This window comes from Squalius cephalus (assembly GCF_949319135.1).
Source record: "Squalius cephalus genome assembly, chromosome: 12".
Taxonomy (NCBI): domain Eukaryota; kingdom Metazoa; phylum Chordata; class Actinopteri; order Cypriniformes; family Leuciscidae; genus Squalius; species Squalius cephalus.
Window position 1 is genome coordinate 5745200 of NC_137133.1, and position 22014 is coordinate 5767213.

The 22014-nt window shown below is 38.1% G+C and overlaps 3 protein-coding genes across 5 annotated transcripts; 2 read left to right on the top strand and 1 right to left on the bottom strand.

Annotated features, from left to right (window-relative positions):
* Nucleotides 1–5205: 5205 nt before the first annotated feature.
* Nucleotides 5206–9471, bottom strand: rnaseh1 (ribonuclease H1). 2 transcript variants are annotated; one of them, XM_079888916.1, is made up of 9 exons: nt 9413–9471; nt 9121–9213; nt 8908–9032; nt 7787–7972; nt 7560–7659; nt 7283–7337; nt 7115–7199; nt 6849–6973; nt 5206–6081 (listed from the first exon to the last, which is right to left on the bottom strand). In XM_079888916.1, the coding sequence occupies exons 1-9, from the start codon at nt 9463–9465 to the stop codon at nt 5995–5997; spliced, it is 909 nt and encodes a 302-aa protein (XP_079745042.1). In that variant the 5' UTR covers nt 9466–9471; the 3' UTR covers nt 5206–5994. The 2 variants fall into 2 exon arrangements, with proteins under 2 accessions (XP_079745042.1, XP_079745043.1); XM_079888917.1 differs by having other exon boundaries at nt 9331–9471.
* Nucleotides 9472–10288: 817 nt separating this feature from the next.
* On the top strand, nt 10289–14287 carry rps7 (ribosomal protein S7). 2 transcript variants are annotated; one of them, XM_079888291.1, is made up of 7 exons: nt 10289–10353; nt 11237–11320; nt 11429–11500; nt 11913–12056; nt 12999–13063; nt 13517–13667; nt 14176–14287. In XM_079888291.1, the coding sequence occupies exons 2-7, from the start codon at nt 11246–11248 to the stop codon at nt 14251–14253; spliced, it is 585 nt and encodes a 194-aa protein (XP_079744417.1). In that variant the 5' UTR covers nt 10289–10353; nt 11237–11245; the 3' UTR covers nt 14254–14287. The 2 variants fall into 2 exon arrangements, with proteins under 2 accessions (XP_079744417.1, XP_079744418.1); XM_079888292.1 differs by lacking the exon at nt 10289–10353 and adding an exon at nt 11011–11067.
* Nucleotides 14288–16005: 1718 nt separating this feature from the next.
* allc (allantoicase) lies at nt 16006–20597 on the top strand. Its single transcript, XM_079888918.1, has 11 exons — nt 16006–16220; nt 16303–16353; nt 16450–16537; nt 16870–16989; nt 17084–17163; nt 17257–17389; nt 18369–18524; nt 18963–19036; nt 19116–19224; nt 19737–19864; nt 19954–20597. The coding sequence occupies exons 1-11, from the start codon at nt 16131–16133 to the stop codon at nt 20122–20124; spliced, it is 1200 nt and encodes a 399-aa protein (XP_079745044.1). The 5' UTR covers nt 16006–16130; the 3' UTR covers nt 20125–20597.
* The last annotated feature ends 1417 nt before the right edge of the window (nt 20598–22014 follow it).

Sequence of the window (22014 nt, forward strand, 5' to 3'; positions counted from 1 at the left end):
ATCATCACGTTCAGGAACTTGCGTGCCCAGATTTCGCATCACGTCTAGGAAAACATTCCACTGTAAGTTTAATTAATTAGATGTTGCATATCATTTGTTTGTAAAACTTAGTGTTGCACATTTTATTGGTGCAGAGACTGCAGCGATTATATTTAGTTTGTAAAACGTTTGAAAATGAAGTGAAAATGAAAACATTTGCGGTCTTCACGCACACTTGAACACTTTGGCCAAATTCCGGAAATGCGTCATGGAAGTAGACAAGTGGTCAAGTGCAATGAAGTGGGTATTTGGACAGGCCCTATGTTTTACATGCTTTCTGAATCGGATACCATTGTATTCCTTAGGTCCCTAAAACCCCGAAATTCTCATGGTTAAAAAAAAGCTTTTTCTCTTTTGGGTTTTAGGACTACAAACAACTCTGAGGATGAGATATCTTCACGAGCCCATGCTGGTGCATTTCTGAGCTTGAAAAAGAGATGCTATAATGCTGCACCATCTCAGTGATGCTGCGTTTGGCTGTCGTCACAACCTGCCTCCCTTCACAGACGACTCACTATAATTCATTATGCATCTAAGGAGAGGGGGGTCTCGTCTAAGTGTAATAATACCTCATGCTTGGATAGAAGGCGGCTGCATAATTAGAGGTAGGAAATCTGATGGATGGGGGAGTGGGGTGGTAGGATGCTGAGCAGTGTGACCCCACTGACCTTGTTATCATTATGGGTGGCAGGGTTGACCAGTCCAGCCCCTGCTTCAGCAAGCAGCTGTTGCCTTTAATGGCATCATTTGCTCTTCACCTTGTCACCCCCGCTACCATTCTCTCTCTAACTCTCTGTCTTTTCCTCTCTGTGGTATCTCGTCTCATGGTCAAGGGCAGCTGAAATCACGCCAAGTCTGACTGGCAGCCCTGTCAAGGTGAGGACTCAGATAGTTATCTAGTAACTACACAACCAAGTGAGGTGGATTGCTCTGAAAATGTATGTAAAAGTCCATCCAAAATTATTTTTAATAAACATTTCCAAACTAATTACATATATTCCTTTCTGCACGATTACAAAATATACCATATATAAAGTATATACAGCCCTAAAAAGTATGTAGAGACTTAAGGCACATGTATGAATATTATTGCAATATATAACAAAATATCAAAAGAAAGATAATAAGCAACAACAACAACAAAAATATATAATAATAATAATTAATTAATATTATTATAATATATTTTTTGTTGTTGTTGCTTATTATCTTTCTTTATGATTAATGCAACTTGTTTTGATATTTTGTTATATATATATCTCACAATTACAACCAACCAAATAAGCATATATATAAAAAATTTGGACACTTATTTGGTTGGTTGTAATTGTGAGAACTAAACCTGCATAATATTGACTTAACATATCCACTAAAATGACCAGTCAAGTCAAACTGCACAAAAATATTTTTTAAGTGAACTTAAATTTGAGAAAATTCCAACATAATATTTTTACAGATGCCACTTGATTTGGGATTTTCTTGTGATGTGTAACACAATGACATTCAGACATTTGTGACACAGAAAAACAGAAAGAAAGAAAGAAGGCAAAAAAAGCAAGGAAAGATTTTCTTAACGATCTAACAACTTTTTGTGCAAGTAAGGGTGACAGAGACACAGATGTTCCTTTTGTTTTTCTCCACTACAATTGCTGAAAATATTGCTCGGTAGCTGCTTGACAAATGTATCATTAAAAATCCAGCACGACTGGTTCGCTTTCGTTACGTGTGAGGAGATATATGAGCGAGCACGTGGTGGGGAACTTTCAGCTTTAAGAGAATTATTCTCCTGCTGTGGGATTAAATTGAGTTCTCTGGTAGCTTGATGAGTCAGACTCATACGCACACAGTCTGAGGCAGCCTGAAGGCCAGGCGTCACGGCAGACTCTCCTGAGCTCACTGATTTTAAGTGGCAGTTCGGAGCATGGCCATCTGCACTATTTGGGTCAAGGACTTTGCGTTCTGATGTGCATATAAGACCATGCAGTGGTTAATGCTAGGTGGTATCTCAGAGTAGTGAGGGTTTGGGAGAGCTCCTAAGCAGGTGTACTGTCTGAGAGATAGGGAGGGTGAAGCGAGAGAGAACGAAAGCTGCAGAGTGCCGCAGTGCTGGAGCTCACCTTGTCAAGCCACTCTCTGCGGGAAGGCCTTGCCCTTGCAAACAGCAGACCACCAGGCGGGCATCTAAACCATGCAGAACCGGAAACACTGGCTTATTAAAAATGAATGTTTTGGGTTCGGTAAGAGTTAAGCTCAACCGACAACACATCAATGCGAAATATTGATGCCACAAAAATTTATTTTGACTCGACCCTCATTTTCAAAGCAAAAATGGAGGTTAGAGTGAGGTAGTTAGAAGCAAATCGGACCATTTTTTAAAAATATTTAAAGTCACAATGTAATGGAAGTAGCGACAGATCAAGTCTTCCATATTGTGAAGTAGACCTACACCTGAGTGAAACGGATCATAGAATAATAATAATAAAATTAAAAAAAAACGCAGGACAGGACTTGGTTCAACCCATTTGTATTGAAGAGAGGCAGATCTGAATTCAAGCTTTTGAATATTATTTAAATAAAATGATCAAACCAAGTCATCTCCATTTTAAAGAGGGATAGCACAAGCAAAATATTTAAGTAAGTTATATTTAAAAAGAAAAAAGATGTAGAGTTTCTCTTAAGCAGACCGGAAGATCAGATTGAGACATTCTGATATAAAATTACACTCTGATAAAAACAAACCAAAACAGTCTATGCGTGGACGAATTGTTCACAATAAGATCATTAAGATACATAGATAATAAATGCATATGTGAATTTCATAATTTCCACAATTTTCCATACTAAAATTGTGTTACAATGCATATAGTTGTTGCATGGTGCACACGTCTGGTGACTTAAAGGAGAACTCCGGTCAATTTTAACATTGAGCTCATTTTTTTGTCAATTTGGACAAAAATGATGTTATTTAAGCCAGCGCAAATACCTGTATTTACATCCTGTTTTCGGTTGAAGTCCAAAGTAGTCGATTGCCGAGTTCACGCGCATAGGTTTAGTTACCTATGATCACGCGCGTGAACTCGGCAATCGACTACTTTGGACTTCAACCGAAAACAGGATGTAAATACAGGTATTTGCGCTGGCTTAAATAACATCATTTTTATCCATTTCTTTCACATCTACTGCTGTCAGATTCACTCGTGTTCACTCTGAAGGAATCACTCACATGACCTGTGCACTTGTAATGACACATCAAGGATGTTAAGAGGCTAAAAGCAGGTTTAAATATTGCCCCATTGAAGTCAACAGGGTGCAAATTTTAAAAAGAGGATAACACGGTGTAGGCAACACCGATTTTTGTCGTTGTTCTCTGTATTGACAGCACTCCAAATTGACAAAAAATGAGCTCAATGTTAAAATTGACCGGAGTTCTCCTTTAATAAGTATTTTAATGTTTACTGCTTGGGAAAATTAACCATGGTGTAGTAACCATGTTTTTTTTTGGCAGATTGATTACCATTTACACCCAGTTTTACTACAAATACCACGGTTAAACTGTGGTTAACTTACTTAATACTTAGTGTAGCAAAACCATTGTTTTATTTGTAGTTAAACCATGGTTAATTTTAGTAAGGGACAGATTGGAACACTCACTTCCATTGTAAGTGCCTCAATTGTTCTCAACTCAGATGTTTTTTTGTTTTTTAAAGAAAAGAGTGGAAATTAATGTTGTAGTAATCAACATAATGCCACAAATGTTGTCGTTTCAGCTTAACTTGCATTTAAGTTGTTTGTCTTTATTGTAGCTACCCTTCGCAGAAGCTCAGCCGCTCTGAAGAGGCTTCCGTCGAGCTCACCGGGGTAGTTCGCTCCATATGTTTACTTCTCTTGGGTGTTTCTTCTCCTTTCCACTATTTTGCAGCCTCTGATTCCGGCAGCTTCAAAGAAGAACAAAATAAACACAAATGAAAACTTCTCTCTTCGCATTAGCGCATCACAACAAGAAGCTGCGAGGGATTCTGACAGAATCTTCTCTGTCTTTATCGCAAGAGATATCAAACAGTCAGACTAGTTCTGAGGCAGCAGTTAGTTAGGCTGATGCCGTTCCAGACAGCTGTCATGGAAACAGATGTCTGTTCGGTTACAAGCTGCAGCTTTGCTCCCGTGGTAACGGCTTTGATTGTGACTCGCTGTGTCTGCTCCGAATGTGGTTTCCATTGAAGTCCCTGCACAAAGAGCCCTCATCGTGTGATTGTTGGATTCATTAGTGGAAATTCCCCTACACTTCCTTCCAGATTTGAGGGCCTGAGTCAGCTGTGACATGGTTTTTGAAGAGAGCAGAGACCAGATGTGCTGTAATGATGGGGTGTGTTTTTTTTTTTGTTGGTGTGTGTGCCTCCTCCTTCCCTTAATCTCCAACAAATTATCACGGTGTCTGATTATCAAACAGCCTTCAGATGAGATCTAAACGTTAGCAGTTGGAACAACCAACTTCCATAAATATTACAAAACGAGCTAATCTACACTCTCCATTAGGCTTGAGGACAGTTTTCAGCTTCAGATCCCAAGATAAGACTTTCATTAGACATCTGAGAATCTAGGTAGGCTCAAGAAACCTAAAGCTGTGAAAGGTTACGAGCACTAAATCCTCCTTGTTTTCACCAGGCAAGGACAGTCTGAGTCTCCTGACCTATAACTGTTGTCCGTACATCCCGCTCTGAAGGTCTTGGATCTCAGCGGGAATTCAGAGGAGCCGAGCCCTGCAAGCGAAGGTCAGGACGGACCGCACTGAGGCCCTTGTGTTGAGATTCTCACCTCTGTTTATTTCATAAAAGAGAAGATGCCTCCACTCATTCTCAGCCTGCTGTGCAGCTTATCTGTATTTAAGACAACACTCAAGGCTTCTGTCTAGACGCAGGCTTAAAGCAGAGAATTGGACAGGACAGTTATAAAGCTTGAGAAAAAATGACAATGAGAGAATTTCTGGAACATTGAACATGGACAACAGTCTAGGACTCTCACTGTTTATTGTTAAAGATAAGTTCACTCAAAAATGAAAATTCTGTCATCATATACTCACCCTCATGTCATTCCATACCTTTTCTATCCCTGCAGAACACACAAGGTATTTTTTTTTTATTGATAAACTTTGAGGCCCATAAGCATGTCTTACATTGTACAGACTGATTTGGAACATGGGGATAAGTAAACAATTACATTTTTGGGTAAAATATTCCTGTAAAGTTTAGAAATCCTTCCGTGTGAAACAATTTGATGGAATGTGATGACGCTATCCCCAGGTATCAGGAAAAATATTAAAAACTATTTAATTAGGATAACCATCATGTACTTCAAATAACCCAAGTGAAGAAAAGGAAAGACTCACTAATAATAAGAGCAAAGCTTGTTTTTTGTAAAGATAAGATCTAGTCCATCAGCATGAACTGCACTGACACCTGCTGTTCGTGTGGAGGCATTTCAGCATTAGTGCATTTTGAAGCAATGACCATTTTTTAACTGAAAACACATTTGTGAAAAGAGCAAGATGACACATTCAAAGATAAGGATCAATAATACATTACCATGGCACAATATTAGTCATGTTGGAAACTAACAGCGGCACACTCAATACAAATATTCTTTGTCACTTGTAATGCACCCAAAAAATGTCCTAAGTGCTTATGGGCAAAAAGAGTTTCTGAGATGGAAAAATAAGTACAAGGAATCAATCTCAGGAACATGACAATTTAATTGACATAACAATCAAAAACAAACATTTTAGATAGGCATCACTCTTCAGAAAATAGTTTCAAGTGTTGTTTGCAACATCACAACACTAGCAAAACAAGATCAAAATATGAAAAAGTGCATTAGCCATCAAGGATAAACAAACTAGAGCCACAGCCTAGGCACCTAAAACATAATGCATCATTATAAAATGAATGTGACAACAGTGCGCTAACATGGGGGCTTTGCTGCTCCTATCCTGGACAGTCTGTCTGCCTCCTCATTGCCTGTGTACCCAGCATGACCTGGTACATGCATCTAGAAATGAGGAATAAGAGAGATATTCACTGAGAGAGAGAAATTTTACTGGCTATGCCATGCATTTGTTTTATTGCTCGTTGTATAATGCCAAGCACCGATGACAACATTGGAAAGCGAGCAGAGGGGTTCTGATGTTTAGTGCTGTGATGTGAAGGCACATTCCTAAAAATGTTTGTACCACAGAAATACGTGATATGCTACAAACACAATTGTTCCTTCAAAAATGTAAATATAAAATTAAAACAAATAGCCTGAAGGTATCTCTCAACTTTTCAAAGTTATGGCATAGTTTTCAATAGATGAAAATTAGATTTATTACATATATTGATTTCATATTGTTGGAGTTGGACTCTGTAACTGAATTTATTATTTTTTTCATTTTATCTGACACTGTTTATCTAACAGCGTCAGAGATTGACACGGAAGAGAAAAAATCGTATTGGATTTCATCAAAAATATCTTGAAGATAAACGAAGCTCTTACAATTTGGAAGGACATGAGGGTGAGTGATTAATGAACGAATTTTAATTTTTGGGTGAACTAACCCTTTAATCACCTGAGATATCAGCTTTAGCAAAAATGATTCAAAGAGATGCAAGACATCTCTCATTGCGTGTTTATCAAAATTGATGGACTGAGAAAGTCTAAGCTGCACATTTACATGCTAAAAGAATGTTTATACACTAAGGTTGGGACATCATGCTTGAAACACACAAGTTATACACACAGAATAGCAGATGCCATATTGTTCAGGTAAAACATACCCATACGACCTCAAGGTCTGCATTTAGTTTATCCAGCTTTTGGAAGTCTTCCTGGTTGATTATGACCCCACCACTTTTAAGTCTCCAGCCATTAGACTTCCAGGTCTTTACCCAACTTGTGATGCCTTTGGAAAGTAAAAATTAAATAATTGAACATGCACATATATATTATAACAATAAATACATTTAAAAATAAAACAGTACTACATTGATTCATGACCAGACATCTTACCAAGTTTTTGAACAGAAAAGCAGGGAGTGCATACCATTAATGGTGAACTTGCTGTCCGTGTATAGCACAATCTTTTTAAAATTCATTTCTCTGGCCTGCTCGAGTGCCTTGCATGCAGCCTGTGATTAAATGTTTAATGATACAGTTATCGATAGCGGAGTATAAGAAAGAACTCTGTTTGTGAGCACCTCACAATTTTTACCTGTAATTCTGCTCTTTGGTTGGTCTGCCTCCCTGAAAGCCTCTCAGCCACATTACTGAGAAAAGAATTAAAAGTTCAAACAATTAAAAAAAAAAAAAAAAGTATATATGTGTATGTGTGTGTGTATTTACATTTATAAAACTAAAAATATATATTTTGCAGTGAGGCAAGTAAAAATCCAACTATAATTATTTGTTGAACACTGGATATGAAAGCATTGCTGTCTGAAGTTGCACTGTTTGTTTTTCCAGAATGCCATTAATCACAGATGACTTACAGTGGATGATCACGACCCCAATATACACCAATTCCTGCACGTGCTCCTCGTTTTCCATTGGCGGAGCAACATCCATCCGTGTACACCACTACAGAATCACCTGAAAAAATCCCCAGCAAAAAGTAGCCCATTTCATTTAACTATGGTAAAACTTACAACGTTAATATTGGTCTACTAATTATGTTTTGATTTCAAGACTATAAGACTATAGTACACACAATAGTTACCCATATACGTAAATCCATCACTACTGGCTGCAGCTGTCTTTGGCAGTGGGACCTCAATGAGCTTCACTCGTTTCGGACAGGAAGGTCCCTCATCTTCAGAGTCCTCATGGGTTCTTTTACTTCCAAGGGGTACAGCCATTGAGGAATCAGGCACGTTTCTAGGAGGCAGGACCTCATAGTCACATCCTTAAATGCAAACATAATATAATGGCAATCACTTGCTTTGTAGTATAGTTTAGCAGCCTATCAATACATAGATAAGCATTTATCTGTGTAGTAGTTTTGGGGTAAATTACTGCGATGTATATTTGATATTCTTTATCATTAACAGATTTTATGGCCTCATATTTATTAAGAGACCCCATGGCACATTTCATTAGTTATGCCATTTTATAAACTAGTGAAGGCAAAAAAGCTGATTAAATTGGTTAAAAAAAAAACACCAAAGAAACTGTGACCAGCTATAAGAGATAAGACAAAAATGAGTGGGGTAAGCTGTGCCACAACTTTACATAAATTGTCATATAGGCACAAATACATGCATTTAATTAAATAATTAATTATATCTCAGGACATCTGCTAATATTAGAGGTAAACGGTCTCTTATAATGGGGTATTGGGCAAGGATTTACATTTCAAATAAAAAAACTTGGAACATATGAGAAAAAACTATTTACAAATACATATTTCTAATCTTTCCATAAACTAGCAATAAAAAAAACATTTAATATTTGGAATATATGAATGAAAGATGTATTTAAAAAACGGTATTGTATTGTCTTACATTTATGCTTAAATTCATATGGCTAATTTTTAGTAAAATAATTTACATGGTGAATCTGTAAACCAACATGTTTGGTATACATTTTTAGATCTGGATAAATATAACCAGCACATAAAAATAAAATGACTTGCTATGAAGAATATAATATATATATATATATATAAAAGTGTTTCAGCATGCTGTATTTGGCTCTCTCGAATGGCCATATCACATGACACAAATAGAGGCACATCTTACCCCTCTCCCTCCTGTATACTTTCCTTTGTACACCTGAAATATTGATGATGCATCATTATGGCAGATCTTTATAAGGGGTGTATAACATCTTTGATATTACCAATTGGTTTCCCAAAAGATGGTGCTGCAGATTGGCTCCTCACAAAGGCCCAAGCATCCTTTTCAGAGGCAAACTTCTTATAACTTGCATAGGGAAACTTATCCACCTGATGTTTACATTCCTCCCTTTAGGAGAGAAATAATGCGTGGTCATGCAATGCAGTGCAATAAGCGCTCACAAGTACAGAAAATAGTCATATAGCTGCCTGTTCACCATGTTTGGTATACTCCTGGTTTAAATCCTTTCCTCACAGCGTAGAAAAATGCTCCTTTCTTGCCCATATCTTCTGCGGCGTTACAGAGAGTCCTGCGTACAACATTGAAAAACCCAGGCAATCTCAACATAGTCTCTGCTCAGAGCAGAGTTAACATTACAATATCCTTTAGTCGTGGCATTTGTAATGACAATAACCATAAAAATAACCTGACAAAGACTTTCACAAAATGCTTATGGGTCCAACGGTTTTCACTTTCGTTAGCAAAACCTCCACAGAATGTGCACCCACGTTAACAGTCGGCTGACCAAACGCTTTTCAGAGTCACAGCTTCTTCTTCTCATTTTATAATTCCCCCCCAATCCAGTTCATAGTGTATTACCGCCACCAACTGAAGTGGAGTGTGGTGGACATGTTGGAAGAAGGAAGGAGACAACACTGAGATAAAAAATAATAATAATAATAAAAACAGCAATAAAACATTGAGATAATGGCCTCGGTCTTATTAAAAGTGGGCGTTCAGAGCAATATTATGTTAGATGCTACTCATTCAGAGAGATATTTCATTTTTAGTGAGTCGAAACCATGCAGCGCGACTGGTACAGCCCGATTTCAAAACATGACTCTTATGAGCCGATTCTTTTTAGAACCACAAACATACGGAGCAACAGCGTAGCTCAATTCCCAAACGAATGACTCGTATGAACCGGTTCTTTTTAGTGACTCGTAAACACACAGCACACCAGTACGAATGAATGACTCTTATGAACAGACTGTAAAAAATGGCGTATGAACAGCGGATCTTTGTTGTAAATCATGTAGGTTGTTAGATGATTACAAAAAAGGAAATTAAGTCGTACTCGCGAACTTTAAAAAAAAAAGAGTTTTGTTTTTTTTTAAATCACAACGGAACTCCATTTGAGAGGAAAACTGTAAAACATGATTAGACATGTGTTTTTAAACTTCATCATGATAGCAAGTCAGTTAAAAAAAAAAAAAACTAGCCAGAATCCCTGAAACTATTTATTTATAATATTGTATAATGATGTTCTTCAGTTAATAAAAGTAACAAAATATTGCAACTATTCCTTTACACAACATAATAAATTAGAAGAACGGGTGCCCTCTGCAGTCGAGGATGATGATTACATTTCCCATCATGCAACACACCAACGCGCTTTTACCGGCCTCTCGCGAGAATACGGTCTCTTCCCAGGCCGTCGTTGAAAGAGGTGAGTCTACTGAATGTGCCCAGCTAAAGGGATATCAAGTTAAAATGTAGAAAATAAGTAATATTTTCCTCCATGCGGGAGCTTCATGTGATGTTTTCACTGAGATGCGTTAGATGCGAGTATATAAGTAAATGGATGGCTATTTTACAAACAGGAATTTATAAGTTTAAGATGTGCTAGCAGACGTGGCTGTACTACAGTATTATTGCGGCCCATGTGCTGTTATAATATCCCCGAAAATGCCTCCATTAAGTAAAGTTCTATATCTCGAAGACTTATATTTGTGATAGAATTAAACTCGTAATGTAAATGTAGTGATTCTGTGCTAGCTAATCAATGCTAACGGCATGCTAAGAACACACTTGTAGTAGAAATAGTTTTTCTTAACGGTAGCCGCCTAGCTGGTGATTTACTTTGAAAAGGCGTAGTTAGAATTTTAAATTTGAGATTAATAATTTGATTAAATGCCGAGACATTTGGGTTAATTTATTAAATTACGGTGTCTTATGAATAGCATGTCACCTTGCTTAAGTTACCTGTACAGACGCATCAGATTGTATGTCATCTTTGAAGGGTAGTTCACTCAATTTTGTTCATTTACTCTCCTTCATGTTTTTCCAAACCCATGACTTCCATCTGTGGACCACAAAAGGAGATGTGCGTAATGTTATGACCTGACAGCCTCAGATTCTGTTCAGTCATTTTTTATAAAATGTAAGTAAATTGAGATTGAGGCTGTCAGTTTGCAGCATTCTGCCTAAAATCTTATTTTGTGTGTAACAGTGAAAGTTCAGGTTTGGAACAAAGTGAGGGTTAATAAATGAACTAATCTTACTATACTATGTTGTGTTTTTATTCTTACAAGTCTGTTTCTGTGTTTCAGACACAGGCCATGTTCAGTACCAGTGCGAAAATAGTAAAGCCGAATGGCGAAAAGCCAGATGAGTTTGAGTCTGGCATTTCCCAGGTATAATTAAGCAACTTATGATTTTTTTTTTTTTTTATAAATGTGATATGCATGCATCTGTATCCTCTTCTACCGTTCTTATGATAAACTTCAGTCTGTCTCATGCAGGCTCTTCTCGAGCTGGAGATGAACTCTGATTTGAAGGCTCAGCTGAGGGAGCTCCACATCACTGCTGCTAAGGTAAACACTTGGGTTCATTCATTTTGGATGATTACCATTGCAGTGGTTCAGCTACAGCATTAGTACAATAAATAGCTGAATTGATAATTGACCCAACCGACGTGGACATCCTGTGAGATGGCTCTCATGTGGCTCTGTCCGTGTGGCGTAAGGGAGCGCAGCACTTCGGTGCCATGACGTACAGTCCCGTTCCACGACGTTGGATAGCAAGCTTGTCCCCGGCCTCTGGCTGGTGTGGACGGCGTCCTGTATATTCCTACATCTTCCCAGAGCCCTTTGGGCCGTTACTGGGGAGGTAAACCATGCAGTGTACATGCCCTCCACTGTAAAACTTGGTGAACATTAGGTTCAGTCTTTTGTAGATTTATGCATTGTGTGCTTGTTCACACTATTCATTCTCTCTTTCTTGCAGGAAATTGAGGTTGGTGGTAGCAGGAAAGCCATCATCATTTTTGTGCCGGTGCCCCAGCTGAAGTCCTTCCAGAAGATCCAGGTGAGGCTCGTGCGTGAGCTGGAAAAGAAATTCAGCGGCAAGCATGTGGTGTTCATCGCACAGGTAAGACTCGTCCTTTTTAAGCATCTGATTTTTAATGACGAACAAGTGTTAGGTCTGCTGTCCTTTGTATTTATTGATGTTGTACATTTAGTTGCTGCTAAAACTGTCCTTTTAGTGTTTAGTGCAATATTTTTAATTGTCATTTGGGGTGGAATTTTAATGACCTCATTAAATCCAAGTTAAATTTGTGGCTTTTAGTCCATGTCTGTTTGATTGAGGCTATTTATACTAGTGTGATTTCTACACATTGAGATGTAACTTTCAAATGCTCTTAAGATTTAAAAACTGTGCATACCTGTGAAGTTTGCCTGGACAACTAAACATTTTAAATGTCCAATCCCAGTCCTCTCTAGAGTAAAAATTATTTGTCCAGTCACATTATGCAGGTATGTTCTATTAAAATTAATTTGTCCAAATCAAATGCTCTTTAGATTTAAAATGCTCATCTTCACCTTGCACTGACCTAATATATATTTTTAAAGGGTTAACAAGCCCTTTTACATCCTGCCAAACATCCTTTTTCAATTGCACAGTGTTGGCACTGGACCAGATAACACTTGCCAAGTCATTTCATGGGGTTCTTAAACTTTGACTTTAACGAATCTTAACCTTAGTGTGATTTTGATTTACCGACGTGGACATCCTGTGAGATGGCTCTCATGTGGCTCTGTCCGTGTGGCGTAAGGGAGCGCAGCACTTCGGTGCCATGACGTACAGTCCCGTTCCACGACGTTGGATAGCAAGCTTGTCCCCGGCCTCTGGCTGGTGTGGACGGCGTCCTGTATATTCCTACATCTTCCCAGAGCCCTTTGGGCCGTTACTGGGGAGGTAAACCATGCAGTGTACATGCCATTTAGAGCCTCAACAATGTGATGTTGCTTAAGAATTAGCATGTTGACAACCAAATTAATGGTTTTAATCTTGATTGATCTTTTTTTCCAGAGAAGAATCCTGCCTAAACCCACAAGGAAAAGCCGCACAAAAAACAAGCAGAAGCGTCCCAGGAGGTAAATGTCGTCTTGTTGCATTTTGGAAGCTGTGTTTGCGGAGTCAGGGTTAGTAGTGCTTGCTTTCTCAGTGTGAATTTGCCTACCATATCAGAGTTGTGCTGATTGGCCTCTTAGTGTATCGTAAACCGACGTGGACATCCTGTGAGATGGCTCTCATGTGGCTCTGTCCGTGTGGCGTAAGGGAGCGCAGCACTTCGGTGCCATGACGTACAGTCCCGTTCCACGACGTTGGATAGCAAGCTTGTCCCCGGCTTCTGGCTGGTGTGGACGGCGTTCTGTATATTCCTACATCTTCCCAGAGCCCTTTGGGCCATTACTGGGGAGGTAAACCATGCAGTGTACATCCAAATCTGTTATATTTAGGATGTTTCATGTTTTTAGGTGACATGAGCCTAATGTTTAGTGGATGAACACTAAACTTGTCCACTTAATCTGTGTCTTCTCCTTTAGCCGAACTCTGACTAATGTGCATGATGCTATCCTTGAGGACCTGGTCTTCCCCAGCGAAATTGTTGGCAAAAGGATTCGCGTGAAACTGGACAGCAGCAGGCTCATCAAGGTCCACCTCGACAAGGCACAGCAAAACAATGTTGAACACAAAGTGAGTACTATTCTTAAATGCAGTGACCCAACGTGGACATCCTGTGAGATGGCTCTCATGTGGCTCTGTCCGTGTGGCGTAAGGGAGCGCAGCACTTCGGTGCCATGACGTACAGTCCCGTTCCACGACGTTGGATAGCAAGCTTGTCCCCGGCCTCTGGCTGGTGTGGACGGCGTCCTGTATATTCCTACATCTTCCCAGAGCCCTTTGGGCCGTTACTGGGGAGGTAAACCATGCAGTGTACACTATTAATTGTTAAAGTTGGGTTTCTATTTTGTGATTTGTGATGAATTATCAGGCAGTCCTAATTTGATTTGTGTGATGTAATCGTTCTCCGATTGTTTTGACTTTAACTGGAGATGTTAACCTTTTGAAAAAAAACCATCAATTAGTATGCTTTAGCTTTATTTTCAGCTCTACATTTCAATTTATAAGTGACTGTCACAATTTCTTTATTAGTCTTTACACTGAATATTAATTTAAAACTAATTTGTGGTTCTTGTTTCAGGTTGAGACCTTCTCTGGTGTCTACAAGAAGCTCACAGGCAAGGATGTGATATTTGAATTCCCGGAGTTCCAACTGTAAAGTGCAGATGACAAAATAAATTTGTTTACTGTCATGTCCCCTGTCTTTTTTCAATTCTTTTACCAAGTCATTGAGTGACTTCTGAGTTTTTTTAAATGTGGTCTTATGAGTAAGATGTTAGTTCATGAAAGCATTGTGGCCGAAAAAGACAGTGTTCTGAAGTGGTAAGGATTGCTATGACTTCACTCTTGTCTACACATTATAAATGTTCATCAGATTGTCACGTTTTGATAGCCTGGTTAAAACCAGACCATTCTCAGTAGTAACTGAGTTATGAGAGCGATCGTCATCGTGTAAAGCTGTGTCCCAAGTTACACTATGCCATAAGTTTTTTTTTTTTTTTTTTTTTTTTTTTTTTTTTTAAGAAAAGGTATTTGCTTTTGAATGTAGCAAAAAAGTAGGCAAGCTTTGGGACATACTACTTCGTCATCTTTATCGGACGGATCTGTCGCGTGCATCCTGTCACTTTAACTGCCCTGTCAATCATTGTGTCACAGTTAAAATCCTCTATTAAATCTAATTTAATTTCCTACTGTTTCGGAGAGAAATGTAGTAGCACGTTCATCTGCCAGTGGGTCTTTCATGGAGACTGTCCTCGTGTGTTTGCAATTTGAATACAATAATGCATTTAAAAGTTGAACGGACGTCGCTTAAATGCCTCTGGGCGCAATTGGATAGACCTAAAACCAATCAGAGCGATCATCATCGTGTTAAGCCCGCCTCAACGTTTCTGATTGGTGCCGCGATTTCTAGGCCATGGAAATGGGCTTGAACATGAGCTCTTTGCCAGACTACTCGAGCAAATCTGAATTTGCCGGAAATTGTCTGGGTTTTCCCAGGCTAACGTTTTGAGCCTGTTTTTATGGAGGCCACAATGATCGGTATCTTTTATAGTGCCCAAACTCATGCCTGGCCTAATCCTGGCTCCCAACAGATATGCATCTAAACCGGTCCATCAGTGGTTATTGGTGGTGACCATTTTTTCAGTAGTTATACACCAATAGCATGTTGATCAATGCCCTGTACTAGTATTGGAATGAAAAAAAAAAAAAGATCAAAGCATTTGTTCAGATTGAAAGATTGTATCGTCTTTTCAATGTAACAGGTGAACAAGACTTTATCCTATTTTATGAAATGGTCATGATGTCAATGTAGGCTAACCTGGGTTCATTTTTCAGTGGGATCATAGCTATACTATATAAGTAAACTAGGTTATTTGTTTCACATTATTTTAAAAGATCCTAAATTAAACGATCATTTTAAAGTACTGTGATTAAAAGTTAAGTACTACAACTGTTCCCGGATTCAAGCTTGTAATGTCCCTCCTTGTGGTCGCCGTGTTCCAGTCTGTTCGTGACAATACGAAATGTGCATAATCAAGCCATGTCACGTGATAGTAAAGAAATATCCCACCACATGTAGGTTGTTAAAACAGATATTCAGATTTATAAAATAATTGTAATAAATTCAAAAGTAAAGAAACTAATTGTTGTGCAACAGAGGGCGCTGTTTTTCCACAAAGACCACATTACTGTAATGGTTGGGAAAGTTTAAAGTATTAGTAGCCTAAGCCAGAAATTCAACATATAAACTGCACATTTATGTTGACTCGAGTTACTACAGATGACCCGCGATTGTATTTAAGAATCTATTCTTTACGTTCATAATGTTCAACGTGACAGTTGTTGATCAAAAATGATGGACTTCGCTCTGTTATAGAGTTTGTTTTGCAGAGGGTAGTTAAATATTATCAGTCAGCCTATTATATCGCAGCGAGTTAGCGCTTCTGTACCGTCCTCTTCTTAGGGCCTTGTAATATTAAACAAGAATTACATTTGAAACTAAAAAGAATTAGCTCAAATCTAATTGGCATAAACATGGCAAATCGACCTATACAGAAGGCGGCCAGCAGTCAGCCACATTTCCTGCAGTTCAACAACCTCGCATGTGAAACAGCTGGAGGAAAGGTGAAAAACAGTGCATTTTAAATATGCGGATGTTCTTTGTTACAGTGCATTTGCTAATAAAGTACTAACGTTGTCATTAAAGGTGATTTTTGCCACAGATGAGTGGTTTGCCTCTGCCAGAAATCTTTTGAAGGTAAAGTCATTTTGCTTGTACTCTGGTAATATTCATGCATTCAAACTTTTCTAGAATTATCTGATATTAAAAATGTTGTTCTAAAATGACCTGAAGCGAGACCCTCCAGAATTCATAGCCTCAGCATTTACTGAATATGGGAAATGGATGGATGGCTGGGAAACCCGGAGGAAAAGAATTCCAGGTATTAGTCCATTTTCTCAAATCAAAGTTCACTGTAAAAACTGAAATAGGGCTCTGTGTGTTCCTCATTTCTCTTTAATGACGAGTTCCGTTGAACCTGTATGAGTTAGAGCAGAATAGCTGCGGGCTACATCCTTCTATCATCCATCCAGTCTCTCTGAAGATCTGTAAAATGAACTCATGTGAGAAAGATGTACTGCAACACTGAGATGCTTCCTCATCTGATCAGGCTTTCAGGGCATGTTTTCTAATCTCAAAGAGTGCTCCGTCTGTACTTACAACAGATTTGGTGATCTCATGAAAGATGCATGCGTCTCTCATCTTGTGTTAAAGGTCACGACTGGTGCATTGTACAGTTAGGAGTTCCAGGAGTTATTCATGGCTTTGATGTGGACACATCGTTCTTCACGGGGAACTATGCCCCATACGCCTCCATTCAAGTGGCATGTCTTGGTAGGTATCTATGGTCGTGGCCTGTAAGTATACGTTAAAGGATAAAGTTTAAGGTTACCTTGATTATATCTAATATATGTCACTTCTAAATCAGATCGGATTCCATTGTTCACTCTTGAAGGAGATCGTACAGGCATGGCAGCTTCCCCAAGCCAGTTTGAAGCTGTGGCAAAGGTGTAAAATATGTCTAGTGTGCTAGATCATGCATAAAATCTACAGTCTGTGTTTCTGAGGGAACAGCACTCAGTCTGAATTTTTGTTGAACAGCTGAACTCAGACCGCTGGAAGGAGATTGTCCCGATGACAGAGATGAAGCCGGGTTACTCTGAATCATGCCACAACTACCTGAGTGTCACCTATCCACACAGAGTTACCCATATCCGCCTCAACATATATCCAGGTAATACATGTTCCGCAACATGAATCATTCGATGCAATTTTAATGACAAAACAGAGAATGTGATCATTCATAATAATAAAAAAAATTGCCTGGGGAGAGATGCTACAACAGAACAACATCTTAGAGAGCCATTTATTTTGTAAAATGAATACAAATGAAGGCTTGTAAAATGATAATAAAATATTAACGTTTTATTTATATACCACCTTAAAACTGGAGAGTATGTTTTTTCCAGATTTTTTTTTATGTGGTGTTTTATTTACTCATTTATCTTAGCGGATGATTTCTTGCCCAAGGTGCCTACAGGAAAAGATTCTTTCAATGAATTGTTGAAAGAATTGTAGCTCTAAATTAAAGCTGAAGTTTGTAATAGAGTCACCAAACAGAAAATAAATATATTAGCATTCACCCTGCCTGCCATTGCGGTCAAATTGTTAGTCCTGAACTAAACCATACTTTAAAGTGCAACTTTTTTTCAGTAGCCCACAGGGTTTTTAAAAAAGTCTAAATGTATTAAGCTATGAACCAGCTACGAGGTGAAGCACAAAATGACAAACTTTGATTTGAAGCATAAAAGTATTTGAAAATCTGACAACGAGACAAAAGGTACAAGAATGAGGACCTAATGGCTTTAATGAGGGGAAAGAACCCCATAAACCCCAATTATGTGAATTACATAATTTAATGTAAAACGATGGAGAAATATAGAACAATTTATTTGATGTTAACTCTATATAGAAACAAGATATGTAACGTTTATTTATACTTTTATATTCTATTGACTCTTGCTCTCTGTTGGTTGAGCCAATGAGTTTGTGTTGGGCTGGTTGGGATGCTTAAACAAACAAAGCAATATTTTGCTACAGCGTTTACACTGTAAACTGGAATATCAACCCATTTATAGTTGTTTCTGCATATTAAAATACAACGTCAAAAAAACATTTCGCATTTGCTTTAATTTTTTGTTTGATGTTTGCAGATGGCGGCATTGCAAGGCTGAAAGTTTATGGCATTGGGATGAAGGACTGGTCCACTGTGCCTGGCCAAGACCCCGTGGATCTTGTTGCCCTGGTTAATGGAGGCGTATGCGTAGGCTACAGCGATGCCCACTACGGTCACCCACGCAATATGATTGGTGAGTGATTCTTTGGACTCTCAGACAGCATCATAGAGTTGACCCAGATCCGGCCCACATCTGGTACTCGTGGATTCCACACAGCCCAGATGTGGGCCGGATCTGGGCCGAAACTATGTTGCTGTCTGGGCTGACAAGTTGAGAAACATTTTAAAGAGGCAGTATGTTTTTTTTTGTTTGTTTTTTCAGTTGAGCCAAGAGATACATCTAAAATGCAGACCGCTTTTATAGACAACAGTCTCTGCTTTCAATCAGGCGTATCATAAAAAACAATCCATACTTCATTTTTATGAATACTAAACATCACTTCCCAATAAATAAGTTAAGGTCTATTTAATGATTGTTTGGAGAATATTATGGAATAAAATTATGGATTATGGAGATTTTGAGATCTAGATCAGTACTTTTGTGATTGTCTGAATGTGTGCTTCTCCATAGCCCTAGGGAGAGCTGACAACATGGGTGACGGGTGGGAGACAGCCAGACGCCTGGATCGGCCTAAAATTTTAAGGGTAAAAGCAGTCTTGTCATTTTAGGAAACATCATAGGTATCAGTTATACCCCACACAGGTCCCATATTTTGCTTTCCAGGTGGACGAGAAAGGCATATTGCAGGTACCAGGCTGTGAGTGGGCTATTCTCAGACTAGGACATCCTGGCATCATAAGCAAAATTGAGCTAGACACCAACCATTTTAAAGGTACTAGAAGTATTCAATAGTATTATTATTTTTTTAAGTAGGCTAATTCTAACTTTAATGCATTTTCTGTCTAAATGTTTTCCATCTTAAATAACTTTTGTACTTTCTATTCATAAAATAACTCCTGAGAGAAATGTATTACGGTTTCCACAAAAATATTAAGCAGCACAACTGTTTTCAACATTGATAAAAGAAATGTTTCTTTATCACAAAATCAGCGTATTAGAATCATTTCTGAAAGATCATGTGACACTGAAGAATGGAGTAATGATGCTGAAAATTCAGCTTTGCCATCACACGAATAAATACATGTAAAATATATAAAAATACTAAATAGTTATTTTAAATTGTAATAATATTTCATATTATTACTGTTTTGGTTAGCATAAGATTCTTAAAAACATTTTAAAAAGTCTTACTGACCCCAAACTTTTGAAACTTTTTAACTCTAAGCTTGAAATGTGCTTTTTCGTTTATTATATTGGCTATTTAAAAAACAACTTTTGTCTTAGGGAATTTTCCAGACTCCTGCAAGATCGAGGCCTGCAGTTTGACCCCAGATGAGGAGAACAATTTAATTCTTAACCAGTGGCGCTCTGACAAAAGCCCCAAGTGGAGAATTCTCCTTCCTCCTCAAAAAGTAGGAATTGCCCCAAATTAATTTGCCTTCATCTTCAACTTTATTCCTTTTTGTTCTCTGTAAATGTGATCACAATCTTCCTCATCTAGCTGAAGGCACACCACAGGCACTTGTTTTCTGGGGAGTCTGTGGTGCATTGTGGGCCTGTGACTCATGTGCGTCTGGTCATAGCTCCTGACGGAGGGGTCAGCAGACTCAGGCTCTGGGGTCGACCGGTGTCCAACAACGTGACTCACCCTCAACAAATCTCCAAACTGTGATGCCATCATGCATTTTCAACACACGGTTACAGAAGAATGAAGCTCATTGCATTAGCTGTGATATAAAATATTAACAATATAATTGTGGTAATTACAATACTATATACAAGTATATAGTAATATATACAAATACTATACTATACATTTACCTAATAGTGGTACAGTAAATAATTGAATTGTATTGTCAATATAAAATGTGACTTGACTAATTTCGTTTGCCTCGTATATATTTCCAAATCTGACATTTCAGATATAAAAAGTTTTGAAAATACTTATTCTGTCATGTGAATGTTTGTCTAGATCTGTTTTAATTTTTAAAGCAAACAAAACAAAGGTGTGAGCAAATGCTGACAGTAAGACCAACATGATTTGTATGTCCATAGACACATAAGTACTCCACCGCACAGACTGTACAGTAGCATTTAGAAATGTTCTGGGAATGATTTAATACAAAGTATAATATTTTAACAACTAACATTTTTGTGAACATTTGAAAAGTTCTGCTTGCATACCTCAGAAACCGCTCTGGGATATGATCATAATTATTGTTATACTTAAAATAATGAATCTAAAATAATCGTAGTAATACTACTACAAATAATTACTATTATTTTAGAATTTTTTATAATGATTTTTAATAGATCTTTTCACTGCTTTCAACAAAAGTGCTATATTATACTTTTTTTTTTTATAATCATGCCTGATGTGTCCTTCTTTGATGGGCAATATTTTCTAAAATATTTATTTGACATTTTTCCTATACAGGAACATGCAGCAACTGGTCTTTGATTTTAAAAAATATGTTTTGAGTCAAGAAACGAATTGAAGCTTATCTCTATTCACATGAAACGTTGTTGACATATTCCTTTGACGTTTCTTCCACTATGTGCTTATCCCTCGGAACAGTTGGTTAAAAAAACAAGGTGGGATTTTGACATTCAATGACATGTTTCAAACTTTCTGGCATTTACTCTGTACAATTGCACAGATAGCTTCTGCAGATGCAGAGATTTTCCATTGAGCTGTTTTTCCCCCCCAATCATTTTGTCATGTTTCTCCACAGATTAAGGCAGCGGCCCATAGCAGGACAAATTGTGTCGGCATAGTTGATAAGGATTCTGCAGGAGTCGAGTGCAATCAGGTCAGGCCTTCTGTGCCCCAGCCAAATAAAATACAGTCAGTGGACCTCATTCATGCAGAAGAAATGTCATTGTTCATGCAACCATTCCGAAGCATTAAATTGAATGCATAAGAATGATTTTACAAACTGTTCACATTCTGCTTGTGTTTTATGAATGAGGTCCAATGTGCTGGACACATATATTCATTGAATCAGAGTGAGAAAAGATGCCACTATTTTTTACAAAACAAACTAAATTCATATTAAGATTGCAGCATGGGAATGACAAAACCCTAAATAAGCCAAATTAAAAAGCCCAAATATGATTATGCATATAGTTCTGGATGTCCTTGAACAGCCTGAGCATGTGGAGACGTAGACAGCACCAGACATCTCTCATTTCTCTGGAGTCAAACAGGCTGCATTGTGATTAATTACAGTATATTATGCTCACTCATGCAGACACATGAACACACTCACTCACACACACTCGAGGCTCTTTGCTGCGGGGGAAGATAAGTGTTTGTTGGGCTGAGCTTAAATGACAGAGGGGGCTGAACTGCACACTCAGCACTTTGCTTTGAGAAAAGGTCAATGTGAAATATCTGATGTGTCTTTATTAGTATGAAATATTTCAGCTTGGTTTTTCCACGCTGAATATTGTTGAAAAAAATAAATATTTGTTTGTGCTCATATGTTGCCATCCAGATGCTTCTGGATCATGCTTCTCTCAATAATTTAAAACAGGTTTCATAGTTCAGGAGACTTGT

What these genes read in the sequence shown, in the direction of transcription:
- rnaseh1 (XM_079888916.1), bottom strand. Translation starts at nt 9,465, where the DNA reads ATGAGAAGAAGAAGCTGTGACTCTGAAAAGCGTTTGGTCAGCCGACTG. An exon ending in CAGCAAGTTCACCATTAATG is followed by an intron (nt 6,974 to 7,114) that starts GTATGCACTCCC and finishes TACTTTCCAAAG; the next exon opens with GCATCACAAGTTGGGTAAAG. An exon ending in CAGACCTTGAGGTCGTATGG is followed by an intron (nt 6,082 to 6,848) that starts GTATGTTTTACC and finishes CCTCATTTCTAG; the next exon opens with ATGCATGTACCAGGTCATGC.
- rps7 (XM_079888291.1), top strand. Translation starts at nt 11,246, where the DNA reads ATGTTCAGTACCAGTGCGAAAATAGTAAAGCCGAATGGCGAAAAGCCA. An exon ending in TCCACATCACTGCTGCTAAG is followed by an intron (nt 11,501 to 11,912) that starts GTAAACACTTGG and finishes TCTTTCTTGCAG; the next exon opens with GAAATTGAGGTTGGTGGTAG. An exon ending in AAGCAGAAGCGTCCCAGGAG is followed by an intron (nt 13,064 to 13,516) that starts GTAAATGTCGTC and finishes CTTCTCCTTTAG; the next exon opens with CCGAACTCTGACTAATGTGC.
- allc (XM_079888918.1), top strand. Translation starts at nt 16,131, where the DNA reads ATGGCAAATCGACCTATACAGAAGGCGGCCAGCAGTCAGCCACATTTC. An exon ending in AGTTTGAAGCTGTGGCAAAG is followed by an intron (nt 17,164 to 17,256) that starts GTGTAAAATATG and finishes TTTGTTGAACAG; the next exon opens with CTGAACTCAGACCGCTGGAA. An exon ending in TCACCCACGCAATATGATTG is followed by an intron (nt 18,525 to 18,962) that starts GTGAGTGATTCT and finishes GCTTCTCCATAG; the next exon opens with CCCTAGGGAGAGCTGACAAC.